At 46.1% G+C, this 18461-nt stretch overlaps 1 protein-coding gene across 2 annotated transcripts in view; it reads right to left on the bottom strand.

The window, feature by feature from the left end:
• Cacna2d3 (calcium voltage-gated channel auxiliary subunit alpha2delta 3) overlaps positions 1-18461 on the bottom strand; it is a 798817-nt gene that overhangs the window by 183688 nt on the left and 596668 nt on the right. For both annotated transcript variants that reach the window (XM_050158222.1, XM_050158221.1), the window contains exon 16: positions 17192-17266. In XM_050158222.1, coding sequence (XP_050014179.1) covers positions 17192-17266 — 75 coding nt within the window. The remainder of the gene's footprint in view (positions 1-17191; positions 17267-18461) is intronic.

Here is an 18461-nt window from a genome sequence, read left to right as displayed (position 1 = left end):
GTTCTGGCTTTGTGGGAGCCTAGCCAGTTTGGATGTTCACCTTCCTAGACCAGGATGGAGGGGGGAAGACTTTGGACTTTCCACAGGGCAGGGAACCCTGACTGCTCTTCAGGGGGAGAGGAGTGGGGGAGGGGGAGAAGAGTGGGAGGAGGGGAAGGGAAAAGGGAGACAGGGAGGGAAATGGGAGGCGGGGAGGAGTCAGAAATTTTTTTTTTCAATAAAAAAATTTAAAAAAAAAGATTAAGAAGTCTACACAATGGGGACTTCAAGGAGTCAGAGCTGGGCCCAGTTTATGGTTTCTATTTAACGTCACCATGGTTCCTCTCAGGACCTCAGTCAGGCAATAGCTACAAGACTAGAAGAAGACAGCATTTGAGCTGGAATTTCCACCCAAATCACGCTGCCCCCATGGAATGGCACTCTCCAGTAACCTATATTCCCCTCAACAAGACACATGCCTGCATGGCACACGCATCACACATGCCCCACCATCAATTCCCCTGGGGCTGTATTGGAGATGGAATCCTACAAGCCCTGGGAAGATGAGAAGCCGAGACCCAGGGCAATGAGGGTGTGTCCCGTAGCAGCAGGGCACGGAGAGGGGCTGTGGGGCATGTCCAGACAGAGCCTCTTCCTCTTCCTCAGAGGAACACTGCCCTTGCTAATTAATGTTTTTAAGTGTTTAGAAGATGAAAAGTTCCGTGTGCTCTCCTGTAGTTTGATTTCAAAATCCTCCTTTTGATGGCTGTAACGCTAAAATGGCTTGGATGTTAAAAAAAAAAAAAGCAACAATTAAGAGGCTTCTTTGAAAACGCAAATGACCTTTATCTTAATCAGTGTCCTCCTAGAAGTCATGAGTCACACACTGTGTGTGGGGAGGGTGGCCTGGCCCTACCATGCTTTTGTAGGTCAAACGTGGCTTACTGTACCATGGCTGGATTAAACTTAATTCTCAAGAAGCCAGTCTGTCTGGTTACCACAAGCTAGTCAGATACATTAAAATGTGCTCCGTAGCTTGACAGGAAGGAAACTGTGTGCCAGCAAAAGGGACAAGGGACAGGGAGTCAATGCTTGGAGGAGAGGGCCAATGCCAGGCCTGGGGAAGAAAGTAGAGGTGTCAATGAGGACAGGCAGCCACTATGAGAAAGAAAATGACAGAATGGTTTGCAAATTAGGAGTGCAGCTAGCACCTGAGAATATTTTCTCCAAGAAGTCAGAATCCTTTGAGACAAAATCCCGTCTAAAGGTCCTTGAACCGAATTCAGAGTTCAGGAGAGTTACACATACACATGTGGGTGTGGCTTCTTCCTAATCCTTCTTCAGGAAAGTTTCACATACCACCCACCGTACCATTAGGAGATCCTATCTAGGCCAAGAGAACCCCTGCAATTTGGAAGCTTATCTGTGATATCTGGCAAGTAACATTTTTTTTCCAATTTACGGAATTTTATTTGACATATTCCATGACCGTATTAATGATATCAGAAGACCCCAGGGTGCATTCAGCTGTCATGCTATTTTAAAGGGGGTCTAATCAGGCACAGAAAATGGATTCTAGAGTTGCAATGGCAAAGAAAACAAATTTCCTTATTCACACAGTAAGATCCCAAGCTCGTAGCAATGTGCTCTACAGCTAAACTGGCCTTCCTTGAGGGGGCTGCCATTTGCTGGGGTGAGAACATTCAGACTGTGGCTAATTTCTCTCTGTGATCGGTCCTGGATACCCACATTCCTGATGCTTCTCCCCGTTTGCTACTAGGACGAGTACTCTCCTCTCACCATCGCTACTTGTGGGGTCCAGAGTCAGAACCTGGAGCACTCTCACTGTCCAGTGGAGCTGGATAAATACAGAAACACTAACAAGATGGTTCTATGATAATGCAATAGAGGGGATCCTTCCAAGCCAAGCACCATCACCTCACTGATGCAGTGTGGTAACAGTCTTCTCAAAATACCCAGCTCCACCCAACGTGCCTGTGTCTGTGCGTGAGAGAGACTTTTATCTCGGGTGTTTGGGAATACTGGATGGCAGCTTCCTTTGGGTTTTCATTTCCTGCTAAAATCACTACCAGCACCTGCAAAGGAAGGGTGTGCACAGAAGGACCCATACCTGTGGGCACTCTTTCCATGAGGTTTTTCTAGATCCTTCCAGCTAGTGTCTCTCTCCTTCCTCGCCTGGGTGGCCCTTGCTTCAGACCTCCCTGAGAACACGCAGCATGAATGAGCATGTGGCACCTTGTCTAACATATGTTCTCTGCCCTAGTCACCTTCTGACCTCCACCCTGGACAGGTTTTCATTCATCAGTACCTCTTTCAGTCCCACTAGCCTGGTGACCAAGCAAAATATTTATCTTTTGTTGTGTGTGTGTGTGCGTGCGCGTGTGTGTCTGTGAGTGTGTGGTGTGGTGTGTGTGCCAGTGCCAATTAGAGTGATGTATCTTTTTATAAATGATTTTGGATCCACGGTGGTCCAAATAAACCCAGGAGATTTCTGATATGATTTATGACGCACAGAAAAGCCAAGGTCCCCTGCAAGGTTGGCTGAGTTCTCACAGTCTCTCACTGCTTGTGACCATGGAACTGCGGGCAGAGTTGGGGAGGGAGAAGGAGAGAATGGGCCAGTGGGGCAGTGAAGCAAGCTGCCAGATGCATGGATTGTTGCTGGCTTCTGAGTGCTTTGAAAGTGAGTCACATCAGGCAGGCTATCCACTGACTGCCAACCGCCAGGGAAATGTCCCTTGTGGATAAAGTGACCCCAAAGCAGTCTCCTTGCCTGAATTCTTTACCTCTAACCCACTCCCTGGGTTCAGACTGAAGGACTCTTCTCCAGCCAAAATCAAAGCATGCCAGTGCCTGGTATCGATCCCTTATGCTCTGTAGGGTGACGCTTAATATTACAGCATGGTGCAAATCCTGTCACTTGACCTCTGCTCTTCTTGCAATTTTTACCATTTCCTCCTTCCCTTTGTACTCTCCAACTAGACAGAGCTAGTGGCTGAAAAGGGCATCATCGCTTTTATCTTCTGATCTGGGCACATGCCAGTCCATCTGCTCCTCATACCCTGACTCTGAGTCAAGGGGTCCGTCTCTCTGGTCCCTATGGGCTCAGTTGAGATGTACTCTTGTGTGAAACTGGGTCTACACAGGGTCAGTTTAAATTCTTCCCTATTCTCTCAGCTTCTCGTGGTGGCCCCACTATATGCTACAGGAGTCCAGCTTATGCGTTTGCTTCCTCCATTGGCTCCTAAGCATCACAGAGAAGGCAGATATTATTCATGTGCTGTTGGGTGTGCCGTGCAAGAGCAGGCTCTTCCGGAAACAGCAGGTAATAGCAGAGGGAACACGTTGGTGTAGGATTCACTCCACCAATACCTGCCTAACGGAGACAACACACCTGGCTTGCTCTGGGCATCCGGGAGAGTACCAGTGTATTCTCCATTATAATCCTTGCAGGAGGCACTTTTCTGTTCTCATCTTTCAGCAGAGAAAACTGAGGTCTGAGGGTTAAGTAACAACACACCCAAGGACACACGGCTGGCAGAGGCAGAGCTGACACTCCAAAGGTATCAGTTATGGCTCTGCTCTACGGAGAGACTTCTGCTAGGGAACAGCTCTGTTCTAAAACCGAGGTTGTTGTCCAGTGTCTGACCGAGATGAGGCATGATGGGTCAGGAAGGGGATAAGGGCACAATGGAGGAGATAGCTGAGTTTAGGATGATCACATCTAAACCGTATTCACACTGAACCTGCTACAGAGCTATGATTCAATGCCAAAGCCCCTCTCTGCACCTCCCCAAAGCCCTTTGTGGAGTGCAGCTGGGAACCTGGAGGATCCAAGAGAATTGTGTCACTCCACTGTCTCTGATACTCAGGACACACAGTACTCTGACCTCCACATTTCTGGGAAGTGATAATAACACTTAAGAATGCTTCACTTTATACTTACGAATATTTCAAATGAATCCCTCGGCCTAATATGGCGCCTCTCTTATCTGTTTGTACTTCTTGCTCCTGGGGGGTAAAGTGCCCTTCTTTGGGAAATCCTCTCTGCTTGGTGCTGTCTACCAAGCCAGGTCCTGCCTCAAGATAAAATGGTCTGAGAATAATCTAGCAGAGGGGTCTTAGGATTTTTGGTGCATCTCAGAATGTATGTGCTTGTGTGCCTATTTGTCTATATGTTTATGAGGGTATCTGTGTGCTTCTGTGTGTGATGTCTCTGTATGTATGTATGTCTCTGTGTGCTCTGTGTATATATGGTTCTTATAGTTGATGGCTTAGCTAAGCCTGCTACAAACTGTATACCTGACCAATTAGACTTTGGTTCTGTCACCTCTGGGTCCATGTTGTGATCTGGATGTGAAACGCCTCCACAGACTTGTGTCCAAGGCTTGCTCCTCAGCTTATCATACTATTTTGGGAGGTTCTGAAGACACTAAAGGAAGAAGGTCACTAGAGACATGTTCTTGGTGACCACATTTTGTCCCTAACCCTTCCCTCATTTACCTTCTGTTTCCTAGTCACCATTTGGTACAGTTTTGTTCCCTCCACATCCTACCGCCATCTTTAGCCTTACCCAGATCAAAGCCAGCGACAAGAGCCTCTGAAACCATGAGCCAAAAACACATCCTCCCTTCAGGGCTTTTCCACAGAAATCTTTTGTCACAGTGATGCGGAGCTAACAATCAGAATGGAAAAGACAGTGTGGCTATGTTAAATGTCCCTTGCATTTGCTCTTAGGAGCCTCTCAGCCTTCCAGAAAGAGATGGGTATAAGAAACAACTAAACTAAGATCTTGACCAAGTAAGCCACCCTTGGAGCTGACAGACCAGATCACCCACCCTTTTGCCTCTAGGTAGATGTTACTCGGGTGCAGTTTAATCCAGTGAAAACTTCAGCTGGAAGACAAAGAACTGGTACCAGGCACCATCCTATTCTGCCAACCAATAGAGGGAGGAAGTGACTGGTCAAGGACAGCTATGGACCCATCTCGGGTTGAAAGGAGCAGCCAAAGTTGAACGCTCTAACGCAAACTCTGCCCAGCTCAGTGAATTTTCTTGCCTCGGTAATCTAAATGTTTGGGTGTTTGCTTTCATCCAGTAAACATTCCCAAGGAATGTAAAAATGACACCTGGGTTGTATATTTGGAAATATATTTGCTTTCCGCGTGATCAGGAAAAGCTAAGAAAAATATTAAGGGCGGTCTCCTTAACCAAGTGCAGTCACGATTTCAGTGGTGTGATGGGATTAAATTATTGTGTCCCCAAAGCCATGGTCTCAACACTTTTATTTGCATTCTTTGGGTCTTATCATTCAGGATTATATAAAAATGACAGCTGCTTATAATTATTTGGGAGTTTTGTGTTGCAATAATTAGAAACATCTGCCTTTATCTTTCTGCTACCAGACTTAACCCTGTGAGGTTGGGTCTACTGAACTTCAAAGAGGGAATCAAGAAATAAAAGAAAACTCCACACATTACTAACAAATTTCTAGCGATTCATTTAAATGTATAACCAGTTATTCCAACAGCCTTCAAACCCTTCATTATCTTTTAAATATATATAATTTGGAACTGCTAATTAGATAGCAATTTAATGCTCTCATGGGGATTCAGATGCAAGGTCTTCCTAAAATGTAAACGCAGAGGAATAATTGTTGGCATTCACATGATTGAATTCTTCAGTTATTCAAATAAGTGTGCACATTCACACAGTGAGATCTCTTGAATATTCTGCCCTCAAACGCGGCTATAGGCTTTACCGAACCCTTCAGTACCAGTAGGGTGGGACAGGGTGACCTACTCCACTCAGCTCTTTGGAGAAGGCAGACATCACCCCTGGCCTCATTTAGACTCCTCCCTCTTCTCTCAGAGCTAGGGGGCTGCTGTTCCCTCTTTCTGGAGAAGCAAACGTCCTTAGACTTTGCAATCTGCAGTTCTGAGAGCTGTCATGCTGCTGTCTGGTTTCCCGGCGCTGGGCTGCTTGCTGTTGTCTTCCTAGTTACCACCAATGAGTATCTCCCCGGCAGACTGCCACAGGCGGAGGAGGGGAAGGCTTCATTCTGCCTTGAGTTTCCACTTCCCTGTCTCCCTATGAATATGGTCCTTTAAATTGTATAAAGATGTGCAGCCCATGGGGCAGCATGATTGATCAGGGAGATGACATTGGCGGTGATAGAAACCAGCACGCGTGTCTCAGCCCGGAAGCATGGCTAGGGTTTGCATTCCTGGCCCAGGCTAGTAGCTAGCAGCTGAGGCTCATTTCCCTCACTAGGGAAAGGAGGTGCAGACAAATCTATAGGAATTTTTAAGAGATCATTATTCAACACATTGCCTGTAATTACATTTTGATGAGCTTTTTATTGCTAATTTATCATCCAAGATGGGGCATTCTAGATATGAAATTAATCTAGTAAAACAGAGGTCAAAGTGTGCCTAGTGAAAAGAAGAGTCTTTTTCTCATCAAATTATTCCACCTAAAAAATAAAGGAGCAGAAATTCCCATCTCTAAACCAGGTTTCTTTCTGGGGCCTACTCATGACTTTTAATGCTGCCTAAGAGACTTAAATGCAAACTTGGATGCCCAGGGCAAAGGAGCAAAAAAAAAAAGTATGATGGAAACATGGGTGCAGGGGGCCCGGACTAGAAGGAAACAAGTGTCGCCCCACTGTGTGTCACAGAGATAAGGTGTAGACACACTCAGTGCGGCATGGTTCGCTAGTCCAGAGCAGACTGCTTGGAAAAAGTGGTCGGCACACTTCTGTTAGAAGTAGACTTCAAGACAAGCTCAGTGCAAGGTTTTCCTCCCAGAGTTGGAGAAATACCTTCAGAGACACAGCAGGACACTGGCAGGCACCAGCACCACTTGGGGGAGGGGGAGTGGAGATTCCTTTCCCTGGAGAGCTATGGGACCCAACATAGAGCACACACCTGGGAGAGAGTGTCTGCTGTCCAGCTGTGCCCCAAAGGGGTGCTACTCAGCACACTGGCCTTCTGTGTGCCTGGGGACAGTAGGCTCCGGAAGGAGAGCACATCCTCACTCAGGTACAAGCAGCTGTGATGCATTCAACATGCACAGAATGGCAAGGGGGTGGGGTAGACATCGGTGGGACCGCATCATCAGGAGCTGGCAGTACCAGTAAGAATGTGTTCATCAAACTGCTTTAGCAGTCTGTTCTAAATCTGTGGATCGATTCCAGGCACACTGTGTATGTCCAGACTGCAGGGTCTTCGCACACACTGTTTCCTTGGCATGGCCCCAGCTTCAAGGTCTGTACGGAGATTTCACTCCCACCCTCCAGATCTCAGCTTTACAGTGACTGGGGACCTAAACACATGGTCTCTGAAGACCCAGGCAGGCAGCTTCTCCTCCCTCCCATGTCTTCTCTCAGACCTATTTTGTTGTTGTTGTCAGTTTGTTTGTTTGTAATTTTTTTTGCAGAGCATATTTCTAATCTGTACTGCATTTTGTTTATTCTTTTTATTTACAAGCTCAAAAACAAAACAAATCTCCTCCATAAGAGTGCAAGCACCAAATATGACAGGTTTTTAATGAACAGATGTCTCTCACGAGAGAAGTAGAGAAGGGAGGGGTTGGCAGGGGGAGGAAACAAAGCTAGTATCCAGTATAAGTCCCTCCTACGGGTATCCCATGACCCTGTGCTATCGCTAACTGCTGCCATTCAGTATCATGGCTGGGAGTTTGGAGGCTGGGGACCAGTTCCACGCATACTTCCGCAGCTGCATGCTTCCGCAGCTATGTGACCCACAGCTAGCACCAAGCATTTTCAGCATCTGTCGGTATCGCCACCTCTGGAGGCTGTAGTATTCAGCTTTCCCAAGCATAGTCTCGTGCCCTGGTCCTCCCCCCACATTTGTGTTTCCTTCCATCTCTTCCAGCAGGTACCTCATCACATGTAAGGGACACAATCTGATGGGTGTCCTTTGGTTGCTTTAAGTGTCCAGACATCTGCTGTGCAGTGGGGGAACCCATACTGTATAGTCCTACAAAGAATAAGAAGCCTACAAAGATGAGCCATACTGCAGCCGGGCTAAAGTGGTGGGGCATCAGACTCTGAACTTTCTGAGTGCAGATATCAGAGCCATAGCTAACCGTGGTTCCCAGTACTTGGATTCATGAACACACAAGTCAGACTGCTTTGGTGGCAAGCAGCAGGTATGGATTCTTAATTGTTTGCACAAAAGGGGAACTCATTGGAAGAAAATGAGGAAATAGATTTTCTACTTATCCTGTCGTGAAATATATATATATAAAAAAAACGAATCAAATCAACAGTAAATGAATAAAGAAATGGATAAATGGCCCGTCTCTCCTCCCTCCCTTCTTTCCTTTCTTCTTCCATTTTCTTCTTCTTTTTTTTTTTTCCCCTTTCTCTTCTGGAAGAGTAATACCTTAAGAGAAATGACCTAGCTGGTTACTCTTCAGGGAGCAACACCAGTGTAAGCTAGCTGACAGGCGGTGGGGGTATCACAAAACACTCCCCTGTAAAAAAGTTCTGGGTTGGGTGGCTCACACCACAATGGCAGTGTGGGTCCCTGAAGCTAGAAATGTTGGGCGACCTTGCTCCCACTCTGCAGGAAAGAACAGAGGGAGGAACAGTTACGGGAGACGGGAGCAAGAAGGCGACAGAGAAAGAGTCCATAGTTTTAACTTGGGCACAGCCAGCATGGCCCCAACCACATCTACACTAGAACGAAGAACAACCTCTTTGTTCCCAGCAGATCATCACCCAGGGACAAAGAAAACACTAGAAGAGGGAAAGGGAGGTGCACACAGCTTCAGAACCAAAGGAGCAAGCTACGACAGACCATGTCCCTAGCCATTCTTGACTTTTGTGAAAACTGCCTGAAATGTATTTTCTGACAGACACATCCCTTAGTTCAAGTATCAGATTCTTTTCTTTTGCATATATTTAATTAATTTCTCTTAAAACGACAACCACACGTGGTGGATCCTTACACTCAGATCATGTGATCTCTCTGACACATGCTAGCAGGCAGCATGCTGCTGGAACTTCAAGAGACAACCTGGGCAGGGTGCCCATCAAGAGCCCGGCCTCTGACATCCTGGGTGGCGGTGCACAGTCATGGCCAGTCCCATTTTCTTGCCGCTTCCCGCATTCAAGGGTAATATTAAAGCACATTGCATATTCAGAACATGAAATTGACTCCTACAGCTCTTTGACTCCATGAGTATTCAAGCGCACACTTGGTCCCAAGACCAAGAGGCTGTGGGCTGGAGAGTTGGAAGTTGAAGCGCTAAGCTCAGCCCCACCTGGCAAAATGCAGGCTCTCACAGTTAAGCCCCTTATTCCTTAGATCAGAATCTAAGCTGCAACATTCCTGCTCAAGTGCCCAGCCCAGGCAGTTCCCACAGTGCCTGTGGCATTTCAACAAGAAGCAAGCATGCAGAAATGCAAGACTCTTGTGTTCTCCTAGTCAAATTATATATTTCAAAATGAGGCAGTCCCTTCTGTAGGGGTTGTACAGTCTCCCCACCCCACCTCGGCGAACACAATCCTTTTAGCAGATATACTTTCTAGGCATCCCTTAATTCTTTCTCTTAAACTGGAGTGGATTCAGACCAAGCCTAAGCAGTCTCTCCTTATCCCTATTCTGTGGCTGTGTACTTGGGTCTCAGCACACAGTGATGCCTGCGCGCCACCTACTGGGCAGTCTCCTTCAGTTCATCAGCAGCCTGAGAGTGACTGGAAATAAAAAAAAAAATAGAAAAAATAAAAGATCGGCATATTTGCTTCAAGGTTTATGATACCAAAAGTCTACCATATACTCTCTGATAGACTTTTCCAGCAGGATATATACTCCTAAGACCAGAGAGAAATTTCCCTGAGCTGCCTGAGGACAGCAGCCCCAGGGAGACAGTGAGGTCTTCCTAGTCCTTCATCTCTCCACTGGGAAGCCTTCTTGCCCTTCAGGGCGCCCACCCCTGAGAAAAAAAAGATGCTTTATCTGTATACCTAGAGGTCTTCTTGGCCTTCCATGCTGTTGCTTTTGGAGAGCACTTTTATGATAGAATGAGCATCTCCTAAACATCCCTCTAACTGCTTAAGACTCTTTCGCCAGTACCATGCTTGACGTCAGCAGCATCTGTGGGATGTCAGCAAACAGAAGGTCAGGGGGTGGAGGGATGACCGGGGAAGAAGGGCCCAACAATCCACACATTTCCTGACATAATAACGCCTGAACGTTTGATGAAAGCACATGTGGCACCCCCATTTCTCATCTACTGTAGGAACGTGGTACCCAGATTCTCATCATCTGCATCGCTCATCCCACTGCCCCCACTTTGTGCAAAAGCCCAGCAAAGGGCGACAGAGAGGTCAAACGCATAGGCATGTCCTAGTAACAAGTGACCAAAACAAACAAGCAGGTGCCTGCTGGAGACCTATGAGGAAGAGCAGGGTTTCTCCGGGTGATCACTGAGTTGAGAGCTGGAGAGAGAGCTGGTCATACGCATACAAGATCAGATCCCAGGCAGAAGCGCAGTTGAACAAGGAGGAACCTGATGCTTCTAAGGAACAGGTATAAGTTTGAGGCCAGGCTCAGTTCTATAAGGATCCTGCTTCAACACCACAAAGTGTTAACTTTTTCTAGTTCTACGGCATTTGTTCACATAAGCCGTTAATAGAACTTCAGAAGGTTGCTAGACTGAGGGGAAAAGCTCTAATGTCGCCTCTGCCTAACTTCTGCTTCCCCTGCTGTTAGATCCCCCCTCTATTTAGTGTAGCATACATTTATTTATACAGACTGTGAGAGTACCCAGTCAGTCCCACAGAGAGGAACAAACAACACATTTATTGGCACGTCCAGCTCTCACTGCATGTACTGAATAACTTTCTGCAGGGGCCCATCTCTACCCAATGCAGTACAGCAAACAAGGTTTGTAAAGGTGAACCCATAAAACCCATGCACCCCTAAGACAAAGAAACAAAATGAAGAGATAGAGTAGGCTAGTCAAGGGGCAAAACAGGGGTGCCATCTTGGACTGAGGCTGTAGAGCGCCAACGGCTGGACCAGCTGCACTGGCATTGCCATAGGGTGGGTGGTTAGAAGGACTTAAGGATGATGGTACCGCTATTGGTAGAATTTGTCTGAAAGTTAGCCTGAATTTTCTGGAAAAGCACAGATATTTTTGCCTCCAAATAACCTGACTGGGATAATTAGACACCCTGGCTTCTCCCAGTGTGAATAGTGCCTTCCGCCCCCGGCAGCACAAATTGGTGTAGGAAGTCCACAAGGTTTAGGAGTAAACCCACATGGCTCACACAGTCAGGGCTTCCAAGCCAAAGAAGAGAGTCCATCTGCTCTGGCTTCCCGCCAGGCTCTTGTGAATTCTAGCCATCCCACTTCCCTGTCATAGGCCAGACAAGCTGCAGTCTGGGAGTGGGTGGGTAGCCATAACTGACCACTTGTTTCATCCACATTATCCTCCATGTTCTCCAGAAATTTCTCAGATGTCTGTTTACATCTTAGGCCTATAGAATCCCTGTGGTTGTCACAGCTAGATAGGGCTCTTGAGAACTTGAAATATTGGTCCTAAGTGAGACATGTTCTAATTGTCAAATCTGTATCAGATTTTACAGACTACTACAGAAACAATGTGAGATACTATATTAATTATTTCCAAGTTGATTATATGTTAAAGCACCAGTGATTTGACTACATGAGCTAAAATACTATCCTTACACTTAATTTCACCTGTGGCCTCCATTACTCTTTAGATGCAGCTTCTGGGAAATTTTTAACAACATAGGCAGCTCATTCTGTGGCACAAGTCGAGTTCCTGCTGGACAGATTCTCACTGTAACTGTACCGCGACTGTCCTGGAAACCATGTGCAGAACTGCAGAGACCAGGCCTCTCAGCCACACCCACTCTCCAGCCACACTGCCACCTGATCCCTGAGGAGCCAACATAGCACCGTGAACTCAGCCCATCTAGGGGATCCAGGCCAAGGCTTCTGGCTCTGGCACTTTCTGGCTATGTGGTTCCGGGGAGGCCACATCATGCCTCAGTGCCTTGGCTTTCCATTGATGGCTCCTTTATTCACAGAGCCCTCCAGATTATTAATCCATTGCTCAAAGTCGCCCAGGATAACTGATAAAAATACGCCTTGCCCATCCTTATCCCTTTCAACCTTCTAGCATCTCTGGATTCTTTTAAAGCACCCTAGACTCACCATTGTAGCTGTCAAATAGAAGCAATGGTATGTGAAAAGCACCTGGAATGGCGCCCTTCCCAAAGGGAAGAGTCAACACACATCAGACACACATACTAAGAGTAGTAGCCACAAAAGCAAATGGACCAAAGCTGCTCTGCCCCGGGGTCCTTGGGTCTCTATATTTACATGGAACCCCTTCCCATCAGATCTTCACTTCCTTGCAGCCGAGTGCATCTCAGTAACCTTGCACGGGCCCAGAATCTAGCAGACCTCCAAGGACACCAGCAAGATTATAAATTTTCCAGCCTCAATAGTCTACTTCCCATGTCTTCAACAGTGATCGATATGACTGATTATAAATTTACATTTAGGATAGAACCTGAAGCTGGGGGTGTAGTTCAGTTGGTAGAGAACTTGAATAGCATGTACAAAGCGTGGGTGTCGTCTCAGCATCACGTGAAACAGGCATGTTAACACAGTTAACACAGTTAACACAGTTAACACAGTTAACACAGACCTATGATCCCAGCACAAGGGGGCAGAAGAGGGAGGTCAGATGTTCAAAGACAGTCTAGGACATAAGAGAACATTGTTTAAAACAATGGTGGGAGGCAAAGAATGTCATATATATATATATTCCTTCCAGCATCTTCCCCCACCTCCTGGGCCTGCAGACACAGAACAGACAACTTTTGACTGATTTCAGCATGAGCTCTGTGGAACCGAGTCCCAGATTTTGTCATCCCAAGGCTCCCTGTGGAATCTGCTATTGCTGTGGCCGCTAGGAGGAACCTACTTAGTATTCCCTTGAGGATTTGACCGGGTCCATAGTCCAGGCTTTCTGAGTGGGTGGTCAGTAAATACCCTTATCTTCTACAATACAGAGGCAAACTGATCACCAAAATCCTTACAAAACTAATGGTCATGTTAAAGACAGCCGGTTATAGGCTGTTTGTCCCTCTGTTCCTTGGCAGGCAAAAGAAAAAGCTACATGTTGAGGGCTTGACATTCTAAGAGACATCTTTAGAGAGAAGGAAAACTAAGAAAAAGTAAGAAAGGTAAGGATGTAAGGATGGTGATGGCCACAGCAGATGCACTGGCCTCCCGCTCCACGGGAGACAGTTCTCAGGACTAACTTAATCCCCAATCGCTGTACAGTTTCCACCCCCTCAGGCCCCTAGGAATAGGCGCTGCCTCTGTCTACTGGAAGGCAGCTAGCTACTTCAGCCCTCATGGCATTACAGGACAAGTCCCATCAGAAACCCAGCAAGAACCTGTTATTTTGACATCAGTGAAGCTATTAGGAAATGACAACTCGGTGGCAAGAAGGTGGAGGCGGGCACTTGACAGGACAGGGAGATGTCTGGTTATCCCCAGGGAAGCCTGACTCCTGAGGGAGCTTGAGTGAGGCCCCTAGAGTGAGCTGCGTTTGGAGACTTTTCAGGATTCACACCCAAATCACACAAGATGAAAGAAAATACTGGGTAAAACCAAGCCAAACATGAAGTTTGGGGGAAAGATTTTATTGGACAAATTAGAAAAATATCGGTGCTGTGCTTTCGCGAAAGCCACTTCTTTCATCTGGCTGCAAGGGCAGGAGCAACCTCAGAGGCAGAAAGGAGGGAACCCGAGTTGTGTGAAGAGCACGCTCTCCGCCCTCCCCACGCCGGCCACAGCCGGTGCTCACATTCACCATGCTAATCCGCAGCCTTGGCCAGAACACAGGGGACGGTTCATTTATAATGGCTTCATTCTAAGTCTGGGCTTGAGAGGAGATGACTGGGCCTTGAGTCCATCAAAGAAGCTACCAGGAGCTGTCTGCGGCCAGCTGTGCTCCAAAGTCCGGTCCAGGCAGATCTATGCATGATAGACACCTGACTACTAGGACAGTGGAGGAGCCACTCAGAGGCCTCAAAAGGGACACTGAAAACAGTGACTGGAAGGAGCCCTTCACTGATTCTCTGAGGCCTGACTGCATGCTGGGAAGGCTGTCAGGAAGAGGGATAGAAAACACAAAGAACGAAGGAAAGAAACCAGGACACCTAAAGCTAGTGTAGCCACAGACACCTTACTGTGCAGTTTCTAGTCTTTGTCTCAATGTTAACTGAGACCCTTTCCCTATAGAAGGCCCACACAGAGCTACTTAACACAGATTTTTGTCTGTACTCTGGATTAGAATAGGCCAAAGATATTATTCGACAACAACAACAACAAAACCCCTCAAAAACAAGCAAATAAACAAAAGTCACGTGTGAGCATGAATACACATTGGACATTGCAGACACGTGTCGGGATCACCTCCTGAATAGTCCAAACGTGTTCTTCAGATGCAGGACTCACTGACACTATCCAGGCCTCGCGGTCCTTCACATGGCCAAGCCCAGATCAGCACAGATCAGCAGAGCCAAGGACAGAGGGGGTGCTTAGATACCTCCCACCTCCCTGTGACGTCCTGGAACCTGCTGCCCTGTGGGATTTCTCACTTGACATTCTCTGACAACAAAGCTGTGGTATACATATTATTAAAGCATCATCATCAGGGGAGGGTGATTCTCAGAAAGGTGCTGTTGATGTCATGGGTCATAGAGCTGGGATGAGGTAGGACTAGAGATGAAGATTAGCCTGGGTGAGGTGGCATGTCCTCCCCTTAGCAGGGTCAGTCTGTACTCTGCGGCCATATTTAGATAGGCTAATTTATGTCATCTCCAATGGCGACATCCCTTCTCCTAACCTCTCCTAAACATCTGATGGCCTCAGAGTCAGGAACAGTTGAGTGGGACAGATGGCCCATTGGTCTGGCCAATGTCTTTGTCATGAGTCAGTTGCAACAGATGCATCTGGTTTGTGTTTGGACAAGTGAGCTGTAGAGCGTTCCCTTAGATCACCTCCTATATGGAAAGCTGACCCTGGCTGTTGCTTCCAGGAAATCCACTCATCCCAGCATTTGACTAATGAGATGCATAGCAATGACTTGTGTGCTTGCAGAGTCACATGACCAGAGTCAGTGCTGTGAGGAGTAAGCCTGCTCCTCCAGACTTTCAGCTCCTTTCCCGGTAGACACAGATCCAACAAGAGGCTATTCGCTGTGTTGCCAGGAGACACAAATGGCTAGAGAGACCCTGGATACATGTGTAGAGGACAGCCATTCCCAGTGCTATAGAGAGAAGGAGACCACCATGGCAACTTCTGACACCTGACTTCACATCCTTCCTCCTTCAAAAGCCGGACAATAGGAAGCTATACTCCCTGGCAAAAGAGTCGGGTTTGATCATGTCATTGCCTCTGATCTGTTCTGGTTTGGAACATATAAGTACCAGGAGCCCATGTGCCACCACACCAAACCCACATGTACCCAATCTTCCCAATCATAAACCCCCCTTGACAGCTTGGGGTGGGTAATACAGTGAGTATTTTTAGACTCGGATATATCTTTAGACTTAGATGACTTTTTTAATCAGACATCCCCAAAATTCAGAGTTATAATTGCAATCAGCTAACCAGTTAATTCTGTCCTTTACACACACACACACACACACACACTCATTCATATAGGTAGGAATAATAATATGATATGCATATATACATTTATGTGTATACCTAAAATAAATTTACATTATATGTAGAGAGAGAGAGAGAGTTGCAATCAAACATTATATTCAGTCCCACCTAAAAAGAAGCATATGGGATTCATGATGTGGTCATGACTCCATTAATACCACGGTGATTAGAGTGAAGCTGGATGATGACGGGCTCTCCCATGGCCAGTTTCTAAACAATGATGCAAGTGAGAAGAGAATGGTTCCCACAGCGCTGGGCTAAGCAACACTTGCAGAGGTCTCTGATGCTATGTTCTAACTCTGAGGAAAGGGGCAGAGATTGCTGCTGTGGGAGGCACTGTGCATTTCCGTGCACGTTCAAGTGCGCTGCCAAGAGAATGGCCTACACATTCTCAACCCAGAAGGCTGTGTTCCTCTTAATACCCGTATCTTCTTTAAAATGAACTAAAGGCTCATAAATCCAAGTGGCTGTAATTCTTGCAGCACATTCTAAGTAGCCCAAAATGACAAGCAATGGCACCTTTCCTCTCAACACCTCTCTAGAATCCACAAGAGATACCATCAATGGACTGGAGCCTCTTTCTTCTTCTCTTTACTTTTTTTCTTCCTTTTTGCATCATGGTGGATCTAGTCTGCTCAAGGCAAGTCATCCCTTTGCACACATTATCTTTCTATTCTGAGACAGGGTCTCACTAAGTTTCCTTCATTGGCCTTAACTTGCAGAGCTCAGTCAAGGCTTCTCCTGCAGAGCCTGGCTGTCCTCTGGGAGATAGTCCTCATTATTTTCTGGAGGGTACACTAAGCAACCTCCTTATGAGGACCTCTTTTTACAACACAGACCATGAACTATCTTGGGTTGGCCTCGAGCCACTCTTGAAGAAAGTCAAAACAATGCTATTAGGTATGACTCAGACGCTAAAAAACAGAGAAAAATCTTAGCTGTTTCCATTTATGCAGAAAGGTGTTGAATAGCTTCTTTGGATACTGCATTTTGGCAACATAGTTGGGAGATAAATCCTAATGAAGTGGATTTTCAGAGATCTTGTATCTGATTTGTTCTATCAAAACAGATTTCCAGTAAGTGGATCTAGAGCATGAATTTTCATTATAATGGATTTCAAACTGTGTGGAGTTAAAGAAAAACTTCCAAAATTCCAAAATACCGATAGATTTCTAATTAAATGAATGTAGGCATTTATATGTGTGTGTGTATATATATATATACATATATATACACATATATGAATTTACATATAAGAACATAGCAGAAACTGATTTCTTCTTTATCACTGATACACTGTGCATCAAGATACTGGCTTGCGGCTATGCAAACAGCCTCCTTAACACCATGAACTGAGTGGTTTTCTAATGAAAACTGTCGCAAGGCGTCGTCAATATAGAGCTGAAGAAATGCAGGAAAGGATGTCCCTCTTACCAGTGGCCTGAGCTCAGGGTGCGTCAAGATGTATCCGTTATTCGTGATGGCGAAGGCATAACCGTGAATTCCTAGCTGTAAGAGGGAACCAAAAGAAACCTTCATTAGCTCACTCCCCGGCGGAGTCACAAAGCACAAAGCAGCCCGACCTGAGTAATTCACAGCTTAAACTTGGCATTCATAACCCTTATCAGCACAATATTTCATTAAAATGAATGCAAGGCGCTGATCCTTGACATTTGCTTGAAAGGTGGACCTGTCACACAGAAGCTCAGCAAACAGCACAATCTGAAATGTCATAGCCCTATACTGGCATCCTATGGCATTATTTTTATTTATTTAAAACAGAACAATTACTTTTTAGAAAAACTAACGGAGTCATGGATATTTCTAGACAGGGGAGCCTGTCGAAGCAAGCAAAACATTTGCGGCTGGGGCATTTTCTCCCTTATCAAGATAAGGAAAATGACCCTCATCCCACCTAGCTCCCTGGTTTCCTATTGTGTCTCACTCACAGCAGCCATTTCTAACCCTGCTGTCCTGCTCCGTCCTCTCCATAGTCCTTGAAGTGGAAGTGTCCCTAGCAGTCCTATGTGGGGCAGCCAGTCCCTCTGTAGCCTATCATTTTGATGGTGGCTGCCAAGTTTTTCCACACATCCTTCCATCCACACAAAGCCTGGACCATCCGCTATGCAGAGCCTCAGTTACGTTGTGTTTTCTGACTACATGGGACTATGGGAAATAGTTTGAGTGCAATGAAATGTTTTATTAGCTTTAAAAAGTATGTAATCAAATTTAACACTGCACTTATTTAAATAATAATCCCAGCTTTTTGACAATATTTCTATTACACACTTGACTGCACCCATTGGCTACAATAAATTTACCTACAAATCATTCATGTATTAAAATGGCCTCTGGCGTAAAACGCATACTGATCTCTCTCCCTTCCTCCCTCCTTCTCTCTCTCTCTCTCTCTAAAGAAAGATATTGTAATCCACATTGCCAGAACAGCGAGAGAGAGAGAGAGAGAGAAAGAGAGAGAGAGAGAGAGAGAGAGAGAGAGAGAGAGAGAGAGAGAGAGAGAGAGAAAAGAAAAAAGTCTCTATTTTCTGTCTGGGGGATCACTTCACAGTTCTGAACCCTTATTTATTCCTCCTTCAAATTCCCTGCCACTCACAGTCTTGAATATGATACTATTAAACGATCCAGACAACGGGGTTTACAAACCAGGAGTGACCCTGTCTGCTGGTTAGATTAACGTCAAGGT

The sequence above is a fragment of the Alexandromys fortis genome, unplaced genomic scaffold, assembly GCF_014885135.2.
Source record: "Alexandromys fortis isolate MF-2015 unplaced genomic scaffold, M_Fortis_MF-2015_v1.1 scaffold_106, whole genome shotgun sequence".
Lineage (NCBI taxonomy): Eukaryota > Metazoa > Chordata > Mammalia > Rodentia > Cricetidae > Alexandromys > Alexandromys fortis.
This window is presented reverse-complemented; position numbering and strand designations above follow the sequence as displayed.